Source organism: Eubalaena glacialis, chromosome 20 (assembly GCF_028564815.1).
Source record: "Eubalaena glacialis isolate mEubGla1 chromosome 20, mEubGla1.1.hap2.+ XY, whole genome shotgun sequence".
Classification (NCBI taxonomy): Eukaryota; Metazoa; Chordata; class Mammalia; order Artiodactyla; family Balaenidae; genus Eubalaena; species Eubalaena glacialis.
Genome location: NC_083735.1, coordinates 22,286,802 through 22,307,414, shown reverse-complemented (window position 1 = coordinate 22,307,414; position 20,613 = coordinate 22,286,802). Strand labels below are relative to the sequence as shown.

General features: G+C 42.6%; 1 protein-coding gene and 1 long non-coding RNA gene across 2 annotated transcripts in view; one reads left to right on the top strand and one right to left on the bottom strand.

Moving 5' to 3' along the window:
* The window catches only part of LOC133081343 (uncharacterized), a 72,617-nt gene extending 72,357 nt beyond the window's left edge, over positions 1-260 (top strand). Inside the window, exon 3 of the long non-coding RNA XR_009698782.1 lies at positions 128-260. This is a non-coding gene — a long non-coding RNA (uncharacterized LOC133081343). The remainder of the gene's footprint in view (positions 1-127) is intronic.
* Positions 1-15,344, bottom strand: part of LONRF1 (LON peptidase N-terminal domain and ring finger 1) — a 44,587-nt gene extending 29,243 nt beyond the window's left edge. The window contains exons 1-3 of the mRNA XM_061177183.1: positions 14,549-15,344; positions 1,261-1,379; positions 113-235 (exon numbers count right to left, since the gene is read on the bottom strand). Coding sequence (XP_061033166.1) covers positions 113-235; positions 1,261-1,379; positions 14,549-15,260 — 954 coding nt within the window. The 5' untranslated portion in view covers positions 15,261-15,344. The remainder of the gene's footprint in view (positions 1-112; positions 236-1,260; positions 1,380-14,548) is intronic.
* Between the last annotated feature and the right edge of the window lie 5,269 nt (positions 15,345-20,613).

Genomic DNA, 20,613 nt, shown 5'->3' with positions numbered 1-20,613 from the left:
ATTTGACTTATGGACACTCCTTATGTTCTTACCCCAAGATTCTAATTGGCATTTGTAAAAAGACCTGTGTCGTAGCCCTACCTTGAAGTATTATAGTTGGTAAACTGATTACCTTTTCTACTTCTAGCTTTGCAGGTGCGAAATCTTCATCAAGCGCTAAGCACTGAAGAAACAGTTGTAAGGCATCACCTAAAAAACCAGCATCATGGAGGACTTTTCCTTTCCTGAAGTAGACCTTCAATAAAAGCACATACACACGACTTTTACGGATGGAATTGTTTTTTTAAAAAATCAGTATCAAGGGGAAAACAAAAAAAAGTCTGCTTGGAAATACTCATTTTGAAACTCTGAATGACTCTGAGGAGGCCCAAGCATTTTAAAGGCATATTTACACCCTACCCTGGAGAGGCACCTATGGGGGAACTGAGGCCCAGAAAATGACTTCAAAACCACATTTCTAATTGTATCCCTTCAATGATAAGTCCAGAGGGTTCTTTCTTTTTAACAGTTGTAAAGCTGTCCGTACGATCATTTTCCCTCTTAACATTCATTGGACTTGTACTAACCAGTCATGCCATCACGGGATTTTGAATCGTTTTCCTTATTAATTTATAACTTTTAGAGCATCCTTACTATACTGTCCTCAAAGGCACAGCTTTGAATGGAGGAAAAAGTCACATAAAAAAATGACTTCTAGTTTAAAGAATATATATGGGAGATGAACTAATTTGCCTTGGCAGTTTGATAAAAAGGAGAATTAGTAAACTGATTATATATTATATACATGCCGCAAGTCTTTTTTTAAAACAGCATGGGCAAGGCAACCTCCTTTGACCCCATCTACCACAGTAAACCACAGCCTAATCATCCAGTTCCCATCACAATCCTCAGTCAACTGTTCAGCCACAAGGACCTCTTCTCTTTCCGTTGCTAAAACCTCCTCCATTGATAACCAGTTTGGATCCAGCTCTGCAATAGGGCCAGTTGTATCCCTTTGAGGAAATGCTGTATATTAAAGTCTGTTTTTTTCTGTGCCTTGAATTCAGGTTGTTCTTTGGTTAGGAGACAAAGGTTTCTTATAGTTTAAAAAACTGTCATGATGTTCATCCACTCAAAATATTGACCTTAGATTTCTAGAACTCTATATTGTATTTAAAGAATCACCCAATCCATTCCATTATAATTTATAACCATAACTGAATGCATAGTCCCTGCAGTTGAAATTTGTAAATGTATGCAAATGTAAGACAGTAATTTTACCTCAGGCCAATTTGGCAGTTGAAAGAGAATTGCATTTAAATCTTCTATGGCTGCTTTAAACTCTCGCAGACCAGCATATGATTCAGCTCTGTAAATTTTCAGAGTCAAGTCGCTGGGCTCTGAAATAAATATACTATGAAGGTTTGATTATTTTTAAAAGATTATTGTATAACCCACAAAATACATCATACTAGGTTAAGAACTGATCTAGTCAGTAACCACCAAAGGCAAAGGCAGTGAACCAAGCACTGTACAGGTGCAACCCACTAGCATGTTACAATTTATAATTTATATCAAATCCTTATGAGTAGATTATTTTAGTGGAGGAAATTATGCTTTTTAAAAAAACTGAAAATATTTTTATAATATGAATAATCATCCCTAAGAAAATGTTTTCTTAAAATAGGTCATTCTGTTGAAATTTAAAAGACTCATGTCTTAGATGTTTAGAAGATTTGCCTTTTTGTGGTAAATCTTACTTTTTTATACCAATTTTGAAATCCTATTTATAAATGACCATATGTGTAACCACTGCACATGGGATCCCATGGTTACAAAGACTGACCAAGGCACGGTCTTAGGAGAGTACACAGTGATCCTGCTTCTGGAGGAAATGGGTTGATAAGAGTCAGCTTTTTTAAGAGGGAAAACATTTTAATTCCTGCCATTAGCAAAAATAGTATTGGACAGTCCCCAGACAGATTTAATTTCAAATATTTGAGGGAAAAAAGCTTTGTTGATAATTTCACTATGTTCTCCATCACTACTTGAGAAACTAAACTAGTATCCAATTGCACTCAAAATTTCAGACACTTATTTGGTTCATTTATGATACTACAATCAATTACTACAGGTACATAGATTCTAAAACTGAAGTCTAGGCCAGAAACTAATTTTCAGTACATCTACAGATGACATAACTTGACTCTTCTTTTAAAGCTATTCATCTTTGGAGGCTTCCAAAATGTATGCTTATAAAACAAAGCATTCATTGTGGGAAGGGTGTAAAGACACGTAATGCCTCATCCAAAAAAAAACTATAATAAAACTCGTTAATAGCTCCCTGATTTACTCTAGTTTTTTTTTTTTTTTAATAAATTTATTTATTTTTGGCTGCACTGGGTCTTTGTTGCTGCGCGCGGGCTTTCTCTAGTTGCAGCGAGCGGGGGCTACTCTTCCTTGCGATGCGTGGGCTTCTCATTGCGGTGGCTTCTCTTGTTGCGGAGCACGGGCTCTAGGCACGTTGGCTTCAGTAGCTGTGGCTCGCGGGCTCTAGAGTGCAGGCTCAGTAGTTGTGGCGCATGGGCTTAGTTGCTCTGCAGCATGTGGGATCTTCCCGGACCAGGCCTCAAACCTGTGTCCCCTGCATTGGCAGGCGGATTCTTAACCACTGCACCACTAGGGAAGTCCCTACTCTAGTTTTTAAATGATTGCTTTTCTACAGATAAATCTAGATTTAACAATTAAATTAGGCCTTTTTCAGTTGCTGGTACTTGAGAACCCGAATTATATTGTTCCCTCAGATTTATACCAATGAAAAATTTTCAAGAATAAAATATTTCATGAAAATATTTCTTACTTCCTCAGTAGAAAAAGACACATCTGGCATATTCCATCTTTTGTTTCTTAAAGCAATATAATTGTAAATCATTATCTTTGAACAAAAACGCATAGAAACTGAAAGCTCCATGTGATTAATCAATCAAGAATGAAGAGTCCTAGCACCAAGCTAGACCCTGCGGGGGTTTAAAAGATTTTACTTTATCCCTGTCTTCTAAGAGCTTACAGCCTCATTAGAAAATTCTATTTTCTTGTGAAATGGCACCATGTGATCCTGATTTCACAAGCAAAACTGGAGTTTGGGAAACAGAGAGCAACGTGTGCCAGACCAGTCCAAGGAGTAAGCAGTCACTACAGCAGCATCCAAACCCTTGAGCTGGAGAGGATGGTGACCAGGACGTGCACAGCTGGGGTGCTTCCAACAGCATCCTTGGGACCCCGCCTGTGCTCCAGCACCTCCAGAGACAGGGGGTTCACGGTCACAACAAGCAGCCCACTCCACACAGGGATCCCTCACTGGGCTTTTTATCTTCTCACATGTTGTTTTTTACAGCAAGTCCCCATGGCATGACACTTGACGCAGTACACATTCGGACCTCGTGAGTAACGCACCCTCTGATCAAGGCCTCGCTGCTCAGTGGTGCCCTTTACGCAGCTTCTCTAGGGCAGCACTGAGGGAAGGGGAGGAGGAGACCTCCGCCTTTAAAGCACCCAGTCAATCTACAATGCTTCTCCCCTCTGAGGGAAGCAAGAAAAGACTGTGCCCCTCTCATCTCAACACAGAAGCACTCGGGCTATCCAGACTCCCTGGAAAGCTCGTGTCTACTGGGATTAGAAAAGAGGTGGACCCCATGAAGAGATGAGAAGAGGATCATATTTTAAAACTCTTGCTCCCCAAATCCTCATAGGTCATGTTTTTATTGAGAACTTCAAATGTCAATGGACTACATCTGAATGACTCTGTTTGGGGGGGGGAAAACCCACCTCATCAGTTGAGTTCACACTCTCCAATATGTTTTAAAAGAGATTAGGGCCACCCCACTTATCTCCTGCAGATCCTTCTTAATTCAAAAAAAGAGCCAAATGCACTAATTGAGGCCCTTCGAATAGCCTAAGGATACAGAATGTCTGCCCTCCGTGTCCACCTTTGCGAAAGGCAACTGAAAAAAAACGCCATCAGCCTGGCGTGTGTGTGATTAACTCAGGTGTGAAACAGGCGACAAACATTTACTGTCTGCTCCCTACCTGGCCCTGCGGACGCTGGAATGAACTAGTCACCTCACTGCACAGGCCACCGGGAGGGCCTGCCTCTCAGTCCACAGCTGCAGGTATGCAGTGCCTGGCACATTACAGACTCAATTTGTTGGAAAAATGAAGAAGTATAAAGATGGGGTTTGGGCTAAGTTTACTGAGCGTGATTTAAATCCCACATCTGATTCTCTCATTCTACCTGCAGGTGCATCAAATTTCCAACAGCCTGCTGTGTTTTTCCTCAAGTTCAGTACACTTCTCACACCCCACCCCCCAAAAAAGGTGTCTGGTCACTATATTCTGTTAGTAACATTGACGTCCCAAATCAAACTCTTAACCGTGGTCAATTTTACCTCCTCTAATATTTCCCAAATCCATCCCTGGTCTCTTCCAATCCTACTGCTAATTGCCTTAGTTTTGGCTTCCAAAATATCGTTAAGACTATTGTAGTAGCTTGCTCACTGCACCCCCTGCCTCCAGTTTTACCTATATCCTCACCATCCACAGATAAATAGGCATTTGGCACAACATCCAAGTTTCTCCCTGCTTGGGTCCTGCCCATCTCTCCAGCCTTATTTCCCATCGTTATGAGCCTCCCACTTGACTCCAACAAGACCTAGCTACTCACTCAGCCCCATGCATGCCATTCTACTTCATGTCTCCTCCTTTTTTCACAGAGCTTCCTCCTTAGCATTCTTTGTGAGACCACCTCAAACCAACTCCCCTCGGTCTGGATAACTTTTTCTAATCCAGTAAGACTCAGCTCACCAGTCTCTTCTCCAAGATGCTTTCCTTTGCGTCTACTGCCACTCAGCTTCCCATAAGGATTCAGAGCATGAGCCTGGAAGCCAGACTGCCTGGGTTCAACTTCTGGCTCCTCCACTCACTCGCTGTGAACTGGGGCAAGTTGGCAAACCCCTCTGTACCTCAGTTTCCTCAGCTATAAACTTGAGTTTTTGTCCACCTATGGTCAATTAATCTACGACAAAGGAGGCAAGACTATACAATGGAGAAAAGGCGGTCTCTTCAATAAATGGTGCTGGGAAAACTGGACAGCTAAATGTAGAAGAATGAAATTAGAACATTCTCTAACACCATACACAAAAATGAACTCAAAATGGATGAAAGACCTAAATGTAAGACCTGATACTATAAAACTCTTAGAAGAAAACATAGGCAGAACACTCTGACATAAATTGCAGCAATATCTTTTTAGATCCGCCTTGTAGAGTAATGGAAATAAAAACAAAAATAAGCAAATGGGACCTAATTAAACTCATAAACTTTTGCACAGCAAAGGAAACCATAAACAAAATGAAAAGACAACCCACAGAATGGAAGAAAGTATTTGCAAATGAAGCAACTGACAAGGGATTAATCTCCAAAATCTAGGAACAGCTCATACAGCTCAATATCAAAAAAACAAGCAACCCTATCAAAAAATGGGCAGAAGATCTCAATAGATGTTTCTCCAGAGAAGACATACAGATGCCCAGAGGCACATGAAAAGAAAGGCTAATTATTAGAGAAATGCAGATGAAAACTACAATGAGATATCACCTCACACCAATCAGAATGGCCATCATCAAAAATCTACAAACAATAAATGCTGGAGAGGATGTGGAGAAAAGGGAACCCTCCTACACCGTTGGTGGGAATGTAAATTGGTACAACCACTATGAAGAACAGTATGGAGGTTCCTCAGAAAACTAAAAATAGAATTACCATACCATCCAGTAATCCCACTCCTGGGCATATATTCAGAGAAAACGGTAATTCGAAAAGATACATACACCCCAGTGTTCACTGCAGCACTATTTACAACAGCCGGGACAGGGAAGTAACCTAAATGTCCACTGACAGATGAATGAATAAAGAAGATGTGGTACATACATACAGTGGAATACTACTCAGCTATAAAAAAGAATGAAATAGTGCCATTTGCAGCAACATGGATTGACCTAGAGATTATCATACTAAGTGAAGGAAGTCAGAGAAAGACAAATACCATATGATATCGCTTATATGTGGAATCTAAAAAAAATGATACAAATGAACTTATTTACAAAATAGAAACTTAGAAATCAGACTTAGAAAGCAAACTTATGGTTACCAAAGGGGAAAGGTGGGGGAAGGGATAAATTGGGAGTTTGGGATTGACATATACACACAACTATATTTAAAATAGATAACCAACAAGAACCTACTGTATAGCACAGGGAACTCTACTCAATATTCTGTAATACCCTAAATGGGAAAAGAATTTGAAAAAGAATAGATATATGTATAACTGAATCAATTTGCTATACACCTGAAACTAACACATTGTTAATCAACTGTACTCCAATATAAAATAAAAAATTAAACAAAATCTACCCCAAAGGGAAGAACTGAACTAATTTTAGGCAGACTTTTTTTTTTTTTAAACATCTTTATTGGAGTATGATTGCTTTACAATGTTGTATTAGTTTCTGCTGTATAACAAAGTGAATCAGCTATACGTATACGTATATCCCCATATCCCCTCCCTCTCGCGTCTCCCTCCCACCCTCCCCATCCCACCCCTCTAGGTGGACACAAAGCACTGAGCTGATCTCCCCGTGTGATGCACTAACCAGACTTCTTTAATGCAAATATATACACAAAGAAGCGAAGGGCAAGAATTTGTTACGTGAGATGATTTTTTTTCAGCTAATACAGTTATTTGATAACAAACTATGTACTGTTCTAAATAATTTACAACCTTCAGAACAATCCTATGTGGGTATAACATTGTCCACATTTTTATAGATAAAGAAACTGAGTACAGAGAGTTTAAGTAATTTGCCCAAGATCAAACAGCTCGTAAGTGGTGGATTCTAGATGCTACCTCCAGCTGCCTGGCTCCAGAGTTCTTGCTGTTCGCCTCTATGGTAATAACAGGGGAGGGGGGGAGGGGGGAGAGGGGGGGGAGAGAGAGGGAGAGAGAGAGGGAGAGAGAGAGAGAGAGAGAGAGGGAGAGAGAGAGAGAGAGGGAGGGAGAGAGAGAGAGGGAGGGAGGGAGGGAGGGGGAGAGGGAGGGAGGGAGGGGGAGAGGGAGGGAGGGAGGGGGAGCGGGAGAGAGGGAGAGAGGGAGGGAGGGAGGGAGGGAGGAAGGGAGAGAAAGTGTTAATGTGTGCAAAGTACTTAGAACAGGGCTTGGTATATTTTAAGCACTATTTTAAGTGTTTGCTATTATGATTGTGTTCCTTTACTGTATTTGAGCAGCATTTATTTAATTTTAAAAATCTGTTTTTGAGCTCCCTCCATTATTTACTGTCTCTGTATCCTCAAATCCTGGCTTTGATAAATGTTTGCTGAACCAGGGGAAATTCATTAAAATCTGTCCCCTTGAGCTTCTCAATTCATGCCCTCATTTTCTCTTCTCTTCAACCCAGTAATATTGTGAGTCATTAGGCAAATAAAAAGACTGAAATAAAATTCTGCTACAATGAGGAAACTAGTTTTAAGTTGTCCAAGGCCCCACATGGGCTGTGGAGGGAGAGTTCTCCAGAGTGGTGATTCCTCATCTGTTTTCCAGTACGTGATGGGTAGTAATAGGGGGGTACACATCATTTATTTCATCTTCAAGAAACTTGTTTTGAATAACAAAAGTTATAAAATATTTAAACTTTGAAAAATACAGAAAATTAAGAATTAAAAATCCTTTTCCCATCACAAAGAAATTCATTAAAATCTGTCCCCTAAAGTTCCTCAATTCATGCTCTCATGAATTGAGAAATAACCAGTATTGGCATATAACCTGTACTTTTTATGTTTGTGTAGATTACATTTTTAATGTACAGTTTTATAAAATATACCATATATACTGTGTATAATCTGCTTTTTCTGTCAATGTAATTATATCCACAAGATTTTTAATGGTTACAAACTATTCCACTACGTATACCATCTATTTAAAAATTTCCTATTACTTCTAATTTTTGCTAATATAAAAATTCATTACTATATATTCATTGCTATACTGCAATGAACATATATCTATAAGCTTTTACATATCAGTTTATTTCCTTAGTTATTTTCTATAAAGTTGAGTGACTGTGTAGAAAGTTATACAGGTATACAGTCCTCAATACATTCTGCTCACCCTTCTTTTATAAAACTTTATTTTACACTCCCAGAAGCTGTGTATTTGTTTCCTAGGAAAACACAAATGAAAATAGCATCATTATTTTAATGTGCATTTTTTCAGTGAGTTTGACCTTTAAAACTATTTATTGGCTATTTGGATTGTTCATGTGTAAGTATTCCTCTTGAGGGTCTTTTTTCTTAGATATTTATATGTTGAGCTGTTTCAGGAATTCCAAGGGCTAACTGAAATACCAAATTTCTTTGCTTCTATTTCTTTGTCACGTTCAGTACGGTAGAACTTGGTTATCACAGTTAAACTAAGAGCTGCCAATTGACAAGTTGTTAGTGATTGATTAATAAAGTCCAGGAATAGTAGTCTGGCATACTAATTAAAATCATAACCATTGGATTCAGAAGATCTGGCTTCGGATCCACTTTGGACAGTTTACCTAACTCTTTGAACCTCAGTCTCCTCACCTACAAAATGCTGGCGATACCTACATCTTAAGACTGTTTTGTGGACTAAATAAGATAGTGCATGTTAACGGTTAACATAGTGCCTGGCACAAGAGTGTTCAATAAATAACAGTTACTGTTAACATTACAAAATATTTGAAAACAAGTTGATAAAGAAATGAGATTAACTCTTGATACAAGGTATTAGAAGAGTATTTTCTACCTCTTTTACCCAAATAAACCTTAGCTGGATGAGAAATATCTTTAGGGATCAGTAACACAGGTTGGACAAAAGGAGGGGAAGCAAAAAAGAAAAAAGAAAAAGAATGATCTTATCTTACCAAAGAAAAAGAAAAAAACTGAACAGAAACTTCTGCCTTGCATTTTAGAGTTCTCTTAAGTCATTCACCTTCTACAGTAAAACATAACAATTTTGAAAAGTATCTTTACAATGTAAGAGGCAGAATACTATACAAATTTGTTTAAAATTACACTTGAATATATCTAAGCCTCTTAGAAATATCCACTAAATAGAAAAACAATTCTGAATAAGCCAAAGGTTAATATAAAAATAATGAGAAATCTATGATAACTGAGTTTTGATAAATCTTTCATCATTTGATGAATTAAAAAAAGTAAAAACATGGAAATTATTTAAAACACAGCACTTAAGAGTTATTTATATACCCCCCTTTTCATCTGTAACAATAAGAATATGCTGTTATAACTGATCTTTATAGTAACCCTGAGGCACCGCAAAAATCCTTCAAGTGACTTCTGAATTAAAGGAAAGATGAATCACAGATATACTGGATATAGGCTCAGTTTGTTAGAAATCAGTTAAGCAATAAGCCCCTTTTCTGGTGATTTTCAATACTGTAAATGCCAATTTGCTGCAATTTTAAAAGAAACAAGAAATACAAACTTTATAAGGACAGGGACTTGATTTTGCTCACCTCTGTATTTCCAGCACCTAAAACAATGCCTAGTATACAGTAAGCACTGAATAAATACTTGTTAAATGAATAGCAAGAACACCTAAGATTTATGTTTTATATGCTAATTTTAAAAATCAACTTCAGTCTTAGAAGCAATATTCACATGCCCAATTTCTGCTTTCAGTTGCAACTCAGTTGCTTGCTTGCCTTTAAAAGTCACTTAAAATTCTTGGAGCTCTTTTCTTCAGTTCTAATTTGGTTACTTATTTGCCTTAAAAAAAGTCACTTAAAATTCTTGGAGCTCTTTAATCTGTGAATTAGGGGTACTAATACATGCTCTCCTATCTCACATGATCTTTTGTAAGAATCAGTTAAGATAATGGAAGTGAAAATACTCAGTGAAGTATAAAGCACCATATAAATGTCAATGTTTACTGTTTCAGGTACTTTGCAGAATAAGTTAGGGCATATATAAGTTTACTGATGAATTAAATTCAAATCTCTTCATGTTAACCTAGTTGACTAAGATATTAAAAACACTTTACATTTTCTTTAAATGTATTCAGTTATCTACCTATAATTTGACTTACCTTTTTATAACGAAAGCCTTGCAATGTCTATATTTTATTGATGTATGCTAAAATGTTACTACTAATTAACATATGCAGGCGAGAATCAGGATTTAACCCTCACTCTGGTAATATTAATGTGGTAGAGAGAAAAGAGCAGGACTTGACATGATAAGATTTAGATTTCAATTTTAGCTAAATCACCTTCTTGCTGGAGCACAAATTTTACATTTTAAAAATATTTTAATTAATATTTACTGAGTATTTATCCATCAGGCACCATTCAAAGCACTTCACATGTTTTGACTCTTAATTCTCACAACAGCCCTAGGCTGTTGTTATGGTTGCTATCTTTCTATGAGGTAGACACTATTCTCACTTTTCAGATAAGGAAAGCAAAACTGGGAGGTCAGACACAGGCCCAAGGCCAGAGAGCAGGTGGAGGCCTCGCTGGGATTCAAACCCAGGTCATCAGACACCAGCATGCACAGCTCTAACTACTAGGCTGTACTGCATTCTCTAACCTTAGGTGCCTCAATTTCCCTCTGAGGATAATGGTACTCCACAGGATTCTTTATGACAATGAAATGACAAAGAATTTAAAAATACTTGGTAATAGTCAAGGACTACATAATTAATATTCAAAACAAAACTTTCCTTCTCCAAGTATTTCAAATAAAATATTCTCCTCCTTACGACCTTTATTTTTTTTTAACCAGTTCTAACTGTAAATTATACTGTTCTGTTGGTCTTCTTTCGGCGGGGGGAGAGTGGCAAGTCAGTGTAAAAATTCATTAAAAATAAAAGGAAGAGGGACTTCCCTGGTGGCACAGTGGTTAAGAATCCACCTGCCAATGCAGGGGACACGGGTTTGATCCCTGGTCCAGGAAGATCCCACATGCCGTGGAGCAACTAAGCCCATGAGCCACAAGTACTGAGCCCACGTGCCACAACTACTGAAGCCCGCATGCCTAGAGCCAATGCTCCGCAAGAGAAGCAATTGCAATGAGAAGCCGGCGCACCGCAATGAAGAGTTAGCCTCTGTTTGCCGCAACTAGAGAAAGCCTGCGCGCAGCAACAAACACCCAACACGGCCAAAAATAAAATAAATTAATTAAAAACAAAAAGGGAAAAAATCTTTATTGAAAAAAAATCAAAGAGAGCACAGCAAAGTTGCATTATTTCAAGACTCTTAAGTATAAAGGTTCAATGCAGAAAAGACTTTTACATAATATCCTTGAATACTAAAAAGACAAAGTTATGAAACATCTGAGAGTTAATACCAAAAGATCAATGGATTAAATGTTATCTAAATATATTTCAGTTCAACAGAAACTTATGTAATCTCAATGGGAACGTTCTGATTTTGGTAAAGGTTTTCTAACTTTCCTTTTTTGTTGACAGGGATTAAATTTGGATGTGTGTGGGCTAACTGTAGACTAGATTATTTTTTCTAGTTAATAGTATTTACTTGTTTCATTGTAAGAATTATATGAAGAAATTATAGTGAAGGTCGTTTTCCATTGTTAACAATAATGAAAGTATCTTAAGTAACTACAGCTGTATAATTATATAAATACATTTCAAATGCCTAACATAACTGGCTCTCAAAAATTTAAAGCTTAACTGTACAAATACATTTATAACTCTACTAAACCTTTTTTATTTATGCCCATAAACTGTTAAACACATAATATCTGTACTTTACCAACTATAATTTGTTAGCTCTAAGATTTTTTCCCTCCTACTTTGCACTAAAAATTCAAAGGATGAAAAAAGTTATCCTCATTAGTACCATTCAGACACATTTTTGAGTATGGAATTAATGATTTTTGAAAGACCTAAAAATGAGGGGAAAACAGACTGATGAGGTGAAAGTCAGGAGACTTGGGTTCTAGTCCTGCAAAAGTAGAATTAAGCAGCTGAGTGGACAGAATTCCCACATGCGGTCTATGCAAACTGAAAAAAGGAGAAAGAATAGATCTTTCAGTCTTTTCCTGTTAAAAATAATAGCCTCAATCCCAGGCCCCAAATCTTCTTTAATTAAAAGATTATTGGTCATAAAACATTAAGCTAAATCTTAATTAGTAAATGTACTCCATGTTCTTCCATGGATTAGGACCTGAATTCTTACGAAATGCCTAATTTAAGAGGTCAAACCACTAAATCAGTGGGTGTTAATACTGAATAGGGCTGTCAGTAAGTTTCATCCTTTATTTTTACACTAGTGACAAAAAACTTCCTTGGAAATTTATGTTAAACATTTTCATTGGATGAGTTATACCGGTAGGATGAACCCTGGTCCAACATTTAGGAGAAATGGAGGACATGGTGTTGCCTCCACAATCAGCTGGCTGTGTGTGACTGTGGGCAAGTCATTTCATTGCTGCAGCTTCTGCTTCATTTTAAAAATGAGGACCGGGCTTCCTTGGTGGCGCAGTGGTTAAGAATCCGCCTGCCAATGCAGGGGACACGGGTTCGAGCCCTGGTCCGGGAAGATCCCACATGCCGCGGAGCAACTAAGCCCGTGCGCCACAACTACTGAGCCTGCGCTCCAGAGCCCGCGAGCCACAACCACTGAGCCCACGTGCCACAACTACTGAAGCCCGCATGCCTAGAGCCGGTGCTCCGCAACAAGAGAAGCCACCGCAGTGAGAAGCCCACGCACTGCAGCGAGGAGTGGCCCCTGCTCGCCGCAACTAGAGAAATACCGCGCGCAGCAACAAAGACACAGTGCAGCCAAAAATTAATTAATTAATTAATTTTAAAAAAAATGAGGACCATGTCCTAGATGGTCTGTACTTCACCCTTCATACTCTATTCACCCAGAGAGGCTGAGTTGTATTGGAATTTTGTATTCCAAATAGTTCTCTTTTGTTTCGGATCTATCATTCTATTTTATAACTGCTACTCCCCATAAAGATACTGAAAACATGAAAATATGCCAAGTTTGTGCTTTGAACTCTAACGGTATTAAACAGCTCAACACAGTTACTAGCTCAAAGTGACTGGGCACTTAGTGTAAAAGACCTACAACAAGATACTTTCAGTTACAGTTTATAAATGCACCTCATACTTAGCATCAGTTTATATTTTGGAAGTCTGTTTTCTTGGGGATTATTTCCCCAAGTGTTATTCCATGCCTGTGTAGACCTTAGTCTTGAAATATGCTTACTTAACACAAGGCTTAACAGTGACAAAATTGACATTTGGGGCCTGATCTTTGTGTGGGAGACTGTCCCGTGCATCACCGGATGTTGAGCAGCATCCCCGGCCTCTACCCACTAGATGTAGCAGCACCACTCCCACATGGGGTGGCAACCAAAAATCTCTCTAGATATTGCCCCAGATAATGTCCCCTGGGGGTGGGGTGGGGGGCAGTAAAATCCCCCTGGTAGAAAACCACCGAATTAAAGAACAACTCTTCATTTTACATAGCGAACTAACTCCGGCAATGTCCCTTTCCACAGCCCAAAAAGAAAAGTGCTAGCCTAAGTTAGGAGGCCGAAACTGCTTCTTGGAGGTGAAGAAACAGACAAAAGATCTTCAAGGCCTTTTCCCCACAGCTTGATCAAGAGTGGAAAGGGAAACAAGCGTGGCAACGAACTCGATCAGAGACTGCCTCTTTATCTTTACCGTGAACTAGGTGTTTTCGAAAGTAAGCACACGTGTGCTTCTGAAATAAGCACGCTCTGACACAGACAGGGGGAAATCATCAAGAGGAACCAGGTCGGCAGGCGTTTTCAGCTAAGACTGGAACAACCCGGAGCAGCTCCGCAGCCCGTCGGCCCACGGGGCCTCCGGGTGCGGGGTGCGGGCGCCGAGCTCCTGCCACGCCCACCGGACGTCACCCGTTACACAACGCCCCCCCGCCCCCCGCTTATGCAATTCTGCCTCCAGCGGTTTCCAATTGCCCCGGTGACTTCTGTGGGAGACCAAGGTATACGTTGCACACCCAGCCTCGTCTGGGGATCCTCTCCCCGCCCCGGCTGGCGTCTCCCCGTGGCGGACCCAGCCCGGCCCGAGCGGCCAATTACCGGAAAGAGCGCGGCAGGAAGAGAGCAGCCGCTCAGGCTCGCCCAACTCCCTCCCCATCCCGCGCTCGGGCGGCCTCGCCCGGCCACCCGCGCCGCGCCGCTCCGCTCCGTTCCGTTCCGCGCGCGCCCGCCACAGCGCCAGGCCGCGGCGGAGGGAACCCCGCGCCGCGTCACAGTCGGCTCGAGGGCGATCCCCACTGTGACTGAAGCACCCCGGGGCGCCGCCCCCTCCCACACCCTCCGGGACCCCGAGACCCGACCCGCGAGCGGCAGCCGGCCTCGGGAAGCCTCCCGGGGGCGTAGACGAGTTCGTGGCCGCCCGCCCGTCGGGGAAAGGAGGGTGGGGTCGCGGGGCCCGCGCGGTCACCTGTTCGCAGCTCCTCGCAGGCAGCGGCCAGGGCCTCCCGGTAGCGCCCCTGGTGCAGCAGCTCCCCGAGACGCCCGGCCGCCCGGGCTCTCTCCCGCTCGCCCGGGAACCACTTTTCGGCCAGGTGGTTGAGAACGACGCTGGTCCTGAAGCCCGAGGCAGCGATGGCGGCGGCCAGAGGCGGCGGCCGCGGGGAGGTCCCCTCAGCATCAGCGGCCGCGGCGGGCGGCAGCCGGTCCCGGCAGAGGCGGCAGCGGGCGCGGAGCTCTCTCCGCAGGCAGCGGCGGCAGTAGCTGTGGCCACAGGCCACGGTCACCGGCTCGCTCAGGAAGCCCCGGCAGCCCAGGCAGCTGAGCAGCCCGCCGGCGCCGGGGTGGGCGCCCTCCGCCGGGGTCGCGCTCCAGCCCAGCCCGTGGCGGAGCCGGTAGTTGAACACCAGGCAGTCCACCAGGGTACCGAGGCACTCGGGCCTGACTGGGGCTCCGCGGCGCAGCGCCGCCGCGTACGCCTCCAGCGCTCCCTTCAGGTGGCCGCCCAGCGCCAGCAGCTCGCCCCGGCGGAGCAGCAGCTCCCAGCGCTCCGACTCCGCGGCCGCGCGCTCCAGCCGGTCGCCGCCGCCGCCCACTTCCCAGAACCGGCCCCGGCTCCGCGGCCGGGGGTCCGCCTCCTGGCTCTCTCCCTGGGAGCTCCTCGCTACGGCCGGAGAAGACATGGCCCGCAAAGGGTTGCTCCGCCGCCGCCGCCCGCCGCCACGGTCCCGGAGCCTCCGGGGCGCGCGGCTCCGCACGCGGCCCGCGAGCAGGGGGGCGTGGCGCGCGGACACGGCGGGGCGGCGCGCGCCCGGGAAGCCCCGGGGGCGGGGCCTGGCGGGCGCGGGCGGGGCTGGGCTGCGCGGAGGCGCCCGGGACTCCCCCGCACTCTCCCCCCACCCCCCAACCCCCGCCCCGCGACCGGGTCCCCGAGGAGCCTACCGCCTGCCCAGCCCCTCCCGAAGCCCCTCCTGGCGGGAGACGCGAGGTCAGATGATCCCCCAGCGGGGATCTAATTGGCTTCTCCGGAAGAAGGGCCTGGCTTGTAACCGAACAAAGCCCGAAGGAGCCCAGACCTCCCTCGCCCCACTGGTTTCTCCGCTGGACGACCCCGCACCTGCCGCGGACTCTCCCCTAATCCCTGCTTCGTGGGTGCTCTCCTGCCGGGCGGCCGGCTTCGCGGGACTGAGGCCCAAATTGCCCACCCTTCCCTGACATAAACGCCCACCTGAGTGGGGACCCGCCCCCTCTTCCTGGCCCCTGGGAGCCTCCCGGTGTAGTGTAGGTGCTCATCTGCGTGTTCTCTAGTTTATGCCCAAGTTACAGATGGACACGTAGAGGCAGAGGGCTTAGGAACGCGCAACGTCAGTCTGATGACTTTGTGACTCCCCAAGTCTAGAGTAGGTCAACTTTAGGAACAAAATAACTCCACTCACCTACCTGACGCGACTCCCTCCAGAGTGTAAGACAATTTTCCCTGGTGCCAAATTACTGCTGCTTTTCTGGTTTAACCCCGCCCCCCCCCAATCGCGAGGGAGGAGGCCCACAGGTTCCTCTCCACATCTCATTTACTGCCCAACAGCTGGCTAAGGCCTATAGTTGGCATTTTTAAAGAGAAAACACCAGGTGAATGTCTTTCACAGGAAAGTCATATCACTGCAACCCAAGCAAGGTCTGCAGTTTTGCCCACAGAAGAGAAGGAAAATGATCTGGTTTTTGTATAATGGGTTATATTTCCTTTAAACTTGGTGGCAGCGGGTTTAAAGCTCTCCGTTGAAAATATTTATAGATTTGATTATAAGGTACTAGATTGTTAATGCTGTCCTTTTTCAAATAGTTAGAAACAATGGCCCAGAGAGGGAAAGTTATTTGCCCAAAATCACACAGCTAATAATATACAAACGTTTTAAGATCACTTTACTCGCATTCCACTATTATTAGATCTTAGATAAAAATATTTCACATGAGATTTTCAAAATGGAGCTAAAGGGACTCTTAACCTGAGCATGCTATGTCTGAAACTGGCTAACGTTTAATCAACATCCCTCTTTACAGAGAACAGGCAGTTAGGCTCAAAACTGCTTTGAGTTACATGTGTTTCTACTACACAATTAGCAAATCTCACGACTTCAGAGACGTAGATACACTGCCCCCAAGACAACATCCACATTGAACCTGAAACAGATTGCCAGCTGAGACCCAAGGAGCAGCTCCTAATCATCTGAAGTGTGGTGTATTGGGATTGATTCACAAGCACAACCTTGAATCTAATTCTAGACCCCTGAATTGCTGCCTTCCCTCAATAAACAGAAGAATGACATTAGTCAGACGCCCACATACTCATCTGAAACTTGAAACCATAAGTAGTAAAACAAATATCCTTATGCCCATGGACATTTACTTTTGTGATGTATTCCTATCCTTAAGAGCCGCTTGCAAAATGTACAATAGTAATGAATACATGTGTTCATGATTACACAAAAAAAGTATAAGTTGATAAACACGCTTATGTTTCTTACCAAGTATAGTTCAAATCAGGTTTTATTAGGGAATTTCCCCCAAAAGTAAAATATATGGTTCAGAAAATAATATGAAGCATCATTTGTCCTTTGGAATTTCTTCCCCCAATAAATGTGACAAACAGCCACATCTGATTCTGGTGTGAAATAAAATAGTACAATTATGATAATGTGAGGGGGGGAAAATGGGACTGTAGGAGGAATCTTGCCGTGTTCTCCTTGGCATTTGTGAATGATTATAATTCCTGTTTGCTCGTTTATACATTTACGTAACTGGTTCTCATTTATGTAACTTATTTATGTAAGAGGTTGTACTGCCTCTGTGGCCTTTGTGTGCAGCACAATTTCCCTCTGAATCAGGAAGTCTGGGGCAAAACGATCACTGGCTCTAAGACCGGTCACTTGTCTGTCATGCTATGCCACCAAAAGAGGATATGTACTTTGATGCAACTGCTTTTTAAATTCAGAGGAGAGAAAAATTAGTATCTTTCTTCATTCATTTTCTAAAATTTGGACTTTGGTCTCTGACTCACCCAGCAGGCTGCCATGGAGGAGAGGGAATCCTGTGGAAAAAAAAAAAACAAAAAAGTCCTCTGGGCCAAGAGGAATAGGATGGGGTGAAACTCTCCTCTCTTTCCCTTCCAGCGTTACTTGTGTCTTTGCTAACAAAGTAGTAAAATCATGAGATTTGTATTTCATTTCAGTTTTTTTGTGTTGTCTTCTAAAATAGATCAGTTATGTAAGAGAGTAAGAAGAAAAGCATATCTATTTCCTAATTTGGAAAATGCTTATCACCATCATTCCCTGCGTATCCCTGCCCTCCCCCGCCCCACTGCAACAGAAGGAGACTTTTCCTGATATAGTTAGATAAACTATTTAAGAATCACATAACATAGTGCTTTTCCTGTGCACAAGTCAGCTGAAGGTGTGTATTTGAACCCCTTTTTCTTTCTTTTTTTTTTTTTTTTTTTTACTGTGGGTGAATTTACCATTTGTTTCCTCACATTCTTACCATTAAAAAAACAGAAACTGAATTTAAGCTTTAAAGAGCCAAGCAAAATTATGTCCTCTTCCTGATTCATTTCAGTTGGTAACATTCTAGTCAATGCATTGAGAACAGTGAATTCTAAAATGAAACAATCAGTACATACCCAATAGCGTATCAGTACATAACGCACAGATGGAAGGGACTTTAGAGCCACCTTGCATACCCCTCGTTTTACATACACGGGGACTCTTAGACCTGAGAAGCTGCTGCTTTAATAGAAGTCATACTAGAAAGGGAATCCAGAGACCTGGTCTTGACCGCGTCTATGCCTCTGTATCTGGGAGGAAATCCCCTGGCCTTGCTGAGCCTCGTTTGCCATGTGAAAAATGCTAGAACTGGAACTCTCTTTCAGGTGCCTTCTGCCTCTGGAGCTGAGTCCTAGGGGTTGGTTTGAACACAGTGAGAGGAGGCAGAGAGTCTCCCAGACACAGGAGCACAGCAATGTGACACCTGATGAAAATATAACAGCAGAAGGTGAAGGCTGAGAAGAGAGATCAGAAGCACACTTGGCTGGTGCACGCCCAGCCCTGTCCGGAGGAGGGAGAACCATCTCTGGGACATGAACATCTGCAGTCACTGGACAGGGATCCCCCCATACACCCCTCCTCGCCCCTTATATAAATCTGTGAGAGGCTGGAGGAAAGCCTGGGGGGGGAGGGGAGCTGGTTATATAACGGGTATTTGTGGGGAAATTTATATAAGATGCTAAAAATACAGTATATGATTGCTATAATGGTGTTCTAAGTGAAGAGCCCTAATGAGGACAAACTGAGTAGGTTAAATAGAGGTGACGGTAAGTAGATGTCTAAACCCAGTTGCCTGCAATGACTACTGTCTGACCAAGTATACTACCCAGTATTAAAGTATTCTGTTATCCCCTTGGGCAACACTGTCGAAGTGCTCAAGGGCACCATTCTTAATTCTTTTCTAATACTCTGAAGAACCTAGAAATACTATGTAACCCGTATTCTATTTTATTGGTAGTCAAATTGATAAAATGAATGCAGTTCCCAGTATCAAGCTGTTAAATAGAAACAGACACAGGAAAAAAATCCCATACATTATTTAACAAGTTCTAAGAATTAACTACATATAAACTCTCCTGGATTGTCTATCCTCCTTTCTTGTCCCCCGACCCCTCACCTTAGCACTTACGGTCACCTGACATCATATATATATATATATATATATATATATATATATATATATATATATAAAGCGTCTCTGTCCTCTAAAATGTAAGCTCCTTGAGAACTGGGATTTCTGCCCATCTTGTTCACTGAGGTGTCTCTAGCACTGAGGGCACTAGATAATCATTGTTGAATGAGTCACACACAAAGTAATGATATCACCTAATATTCTTCATTCTCATCAGTGATAAAAAGACATTTACCATTAACACACTAGGACAATTTATATTCTTCATTTCTCCTTTCTCTCATATGTCCCATTGGGCCTGCCAGAGAATCCTTTTAGTTCTGCTTTCAGAATATATACAGACTCTGACCCCTTCTCACTGTTCCCTCTGCTTCCAAACCCCTGCCAGCCCCACCATCACCCTGGCTCAAGCTATCATCATCTCTCCTAAAATAACACAATGCGTCTTGGTATTCTTTAGGTAAGAGAAAACATTTTGCAAGTGGAAACAGATATAGAGAAAAATTATAATCAGCAAATATATATATGTGCACATGTATAAATAAATCAAGAAAACAAAGAAATAAACAGCCTAACATAGCAAATAAAGCTTTAATAATTTGAAAATTATAAAGCACTATTCGTTTGGATAAGATCTAACGTTATTATTACTATTATTATTTAGAAATGCTTACTAAACTCCTGGGAAAATCAGAAAGTCTTTGAACATTTGAGAAGACCTGGTAGGATGCCTACATGGGTCAAAAAATCTTGGAGTCATCCTCAACTCCTCTCTTTCTCTCACAGTTTACACATGGTGGGCCAGAAAATCCTTTTGGTTCTACCTTCAGAGTGTATCCAGACTCTGACACCAACTCGCTCCTCCCCTGCCACCACCCTGGTCCCAGCCACTAGCAGCATCTCTCACCTAGATTGCTGCCACTGGCCTCTGCTTTTGTCATATGACGCCCTTTCATTCTGTTATCAGCACTGAAGCCAGAGTACTCTCCTTAAAACATAAACCCTATGCTCCTCAAAACACAGCATCTATTTCTCATTTTAACTCAGAAGAAAATCCAAAGTCCCAACCATGGCCCAGAAGTCAGTACTTGGTCTATCCTACCCTCCAGCTCTTTTGCTCTCTTTTCTCACACTTCTCCAGACACAACGGCCTTGCAGGACCTTGGTCCTTTCTGTTCTCCTGGCCAGGGATGCTCTTCTGCTTGAGATCCTCCAGGCTGCCTTTCTCTCTTCCTTTAGACTTTTGAGCAAATGGCACCTGTGATGTCTTGCCTGGTCTCCCTATCTCTTTTTCCTGTTTTTTATCTTTAG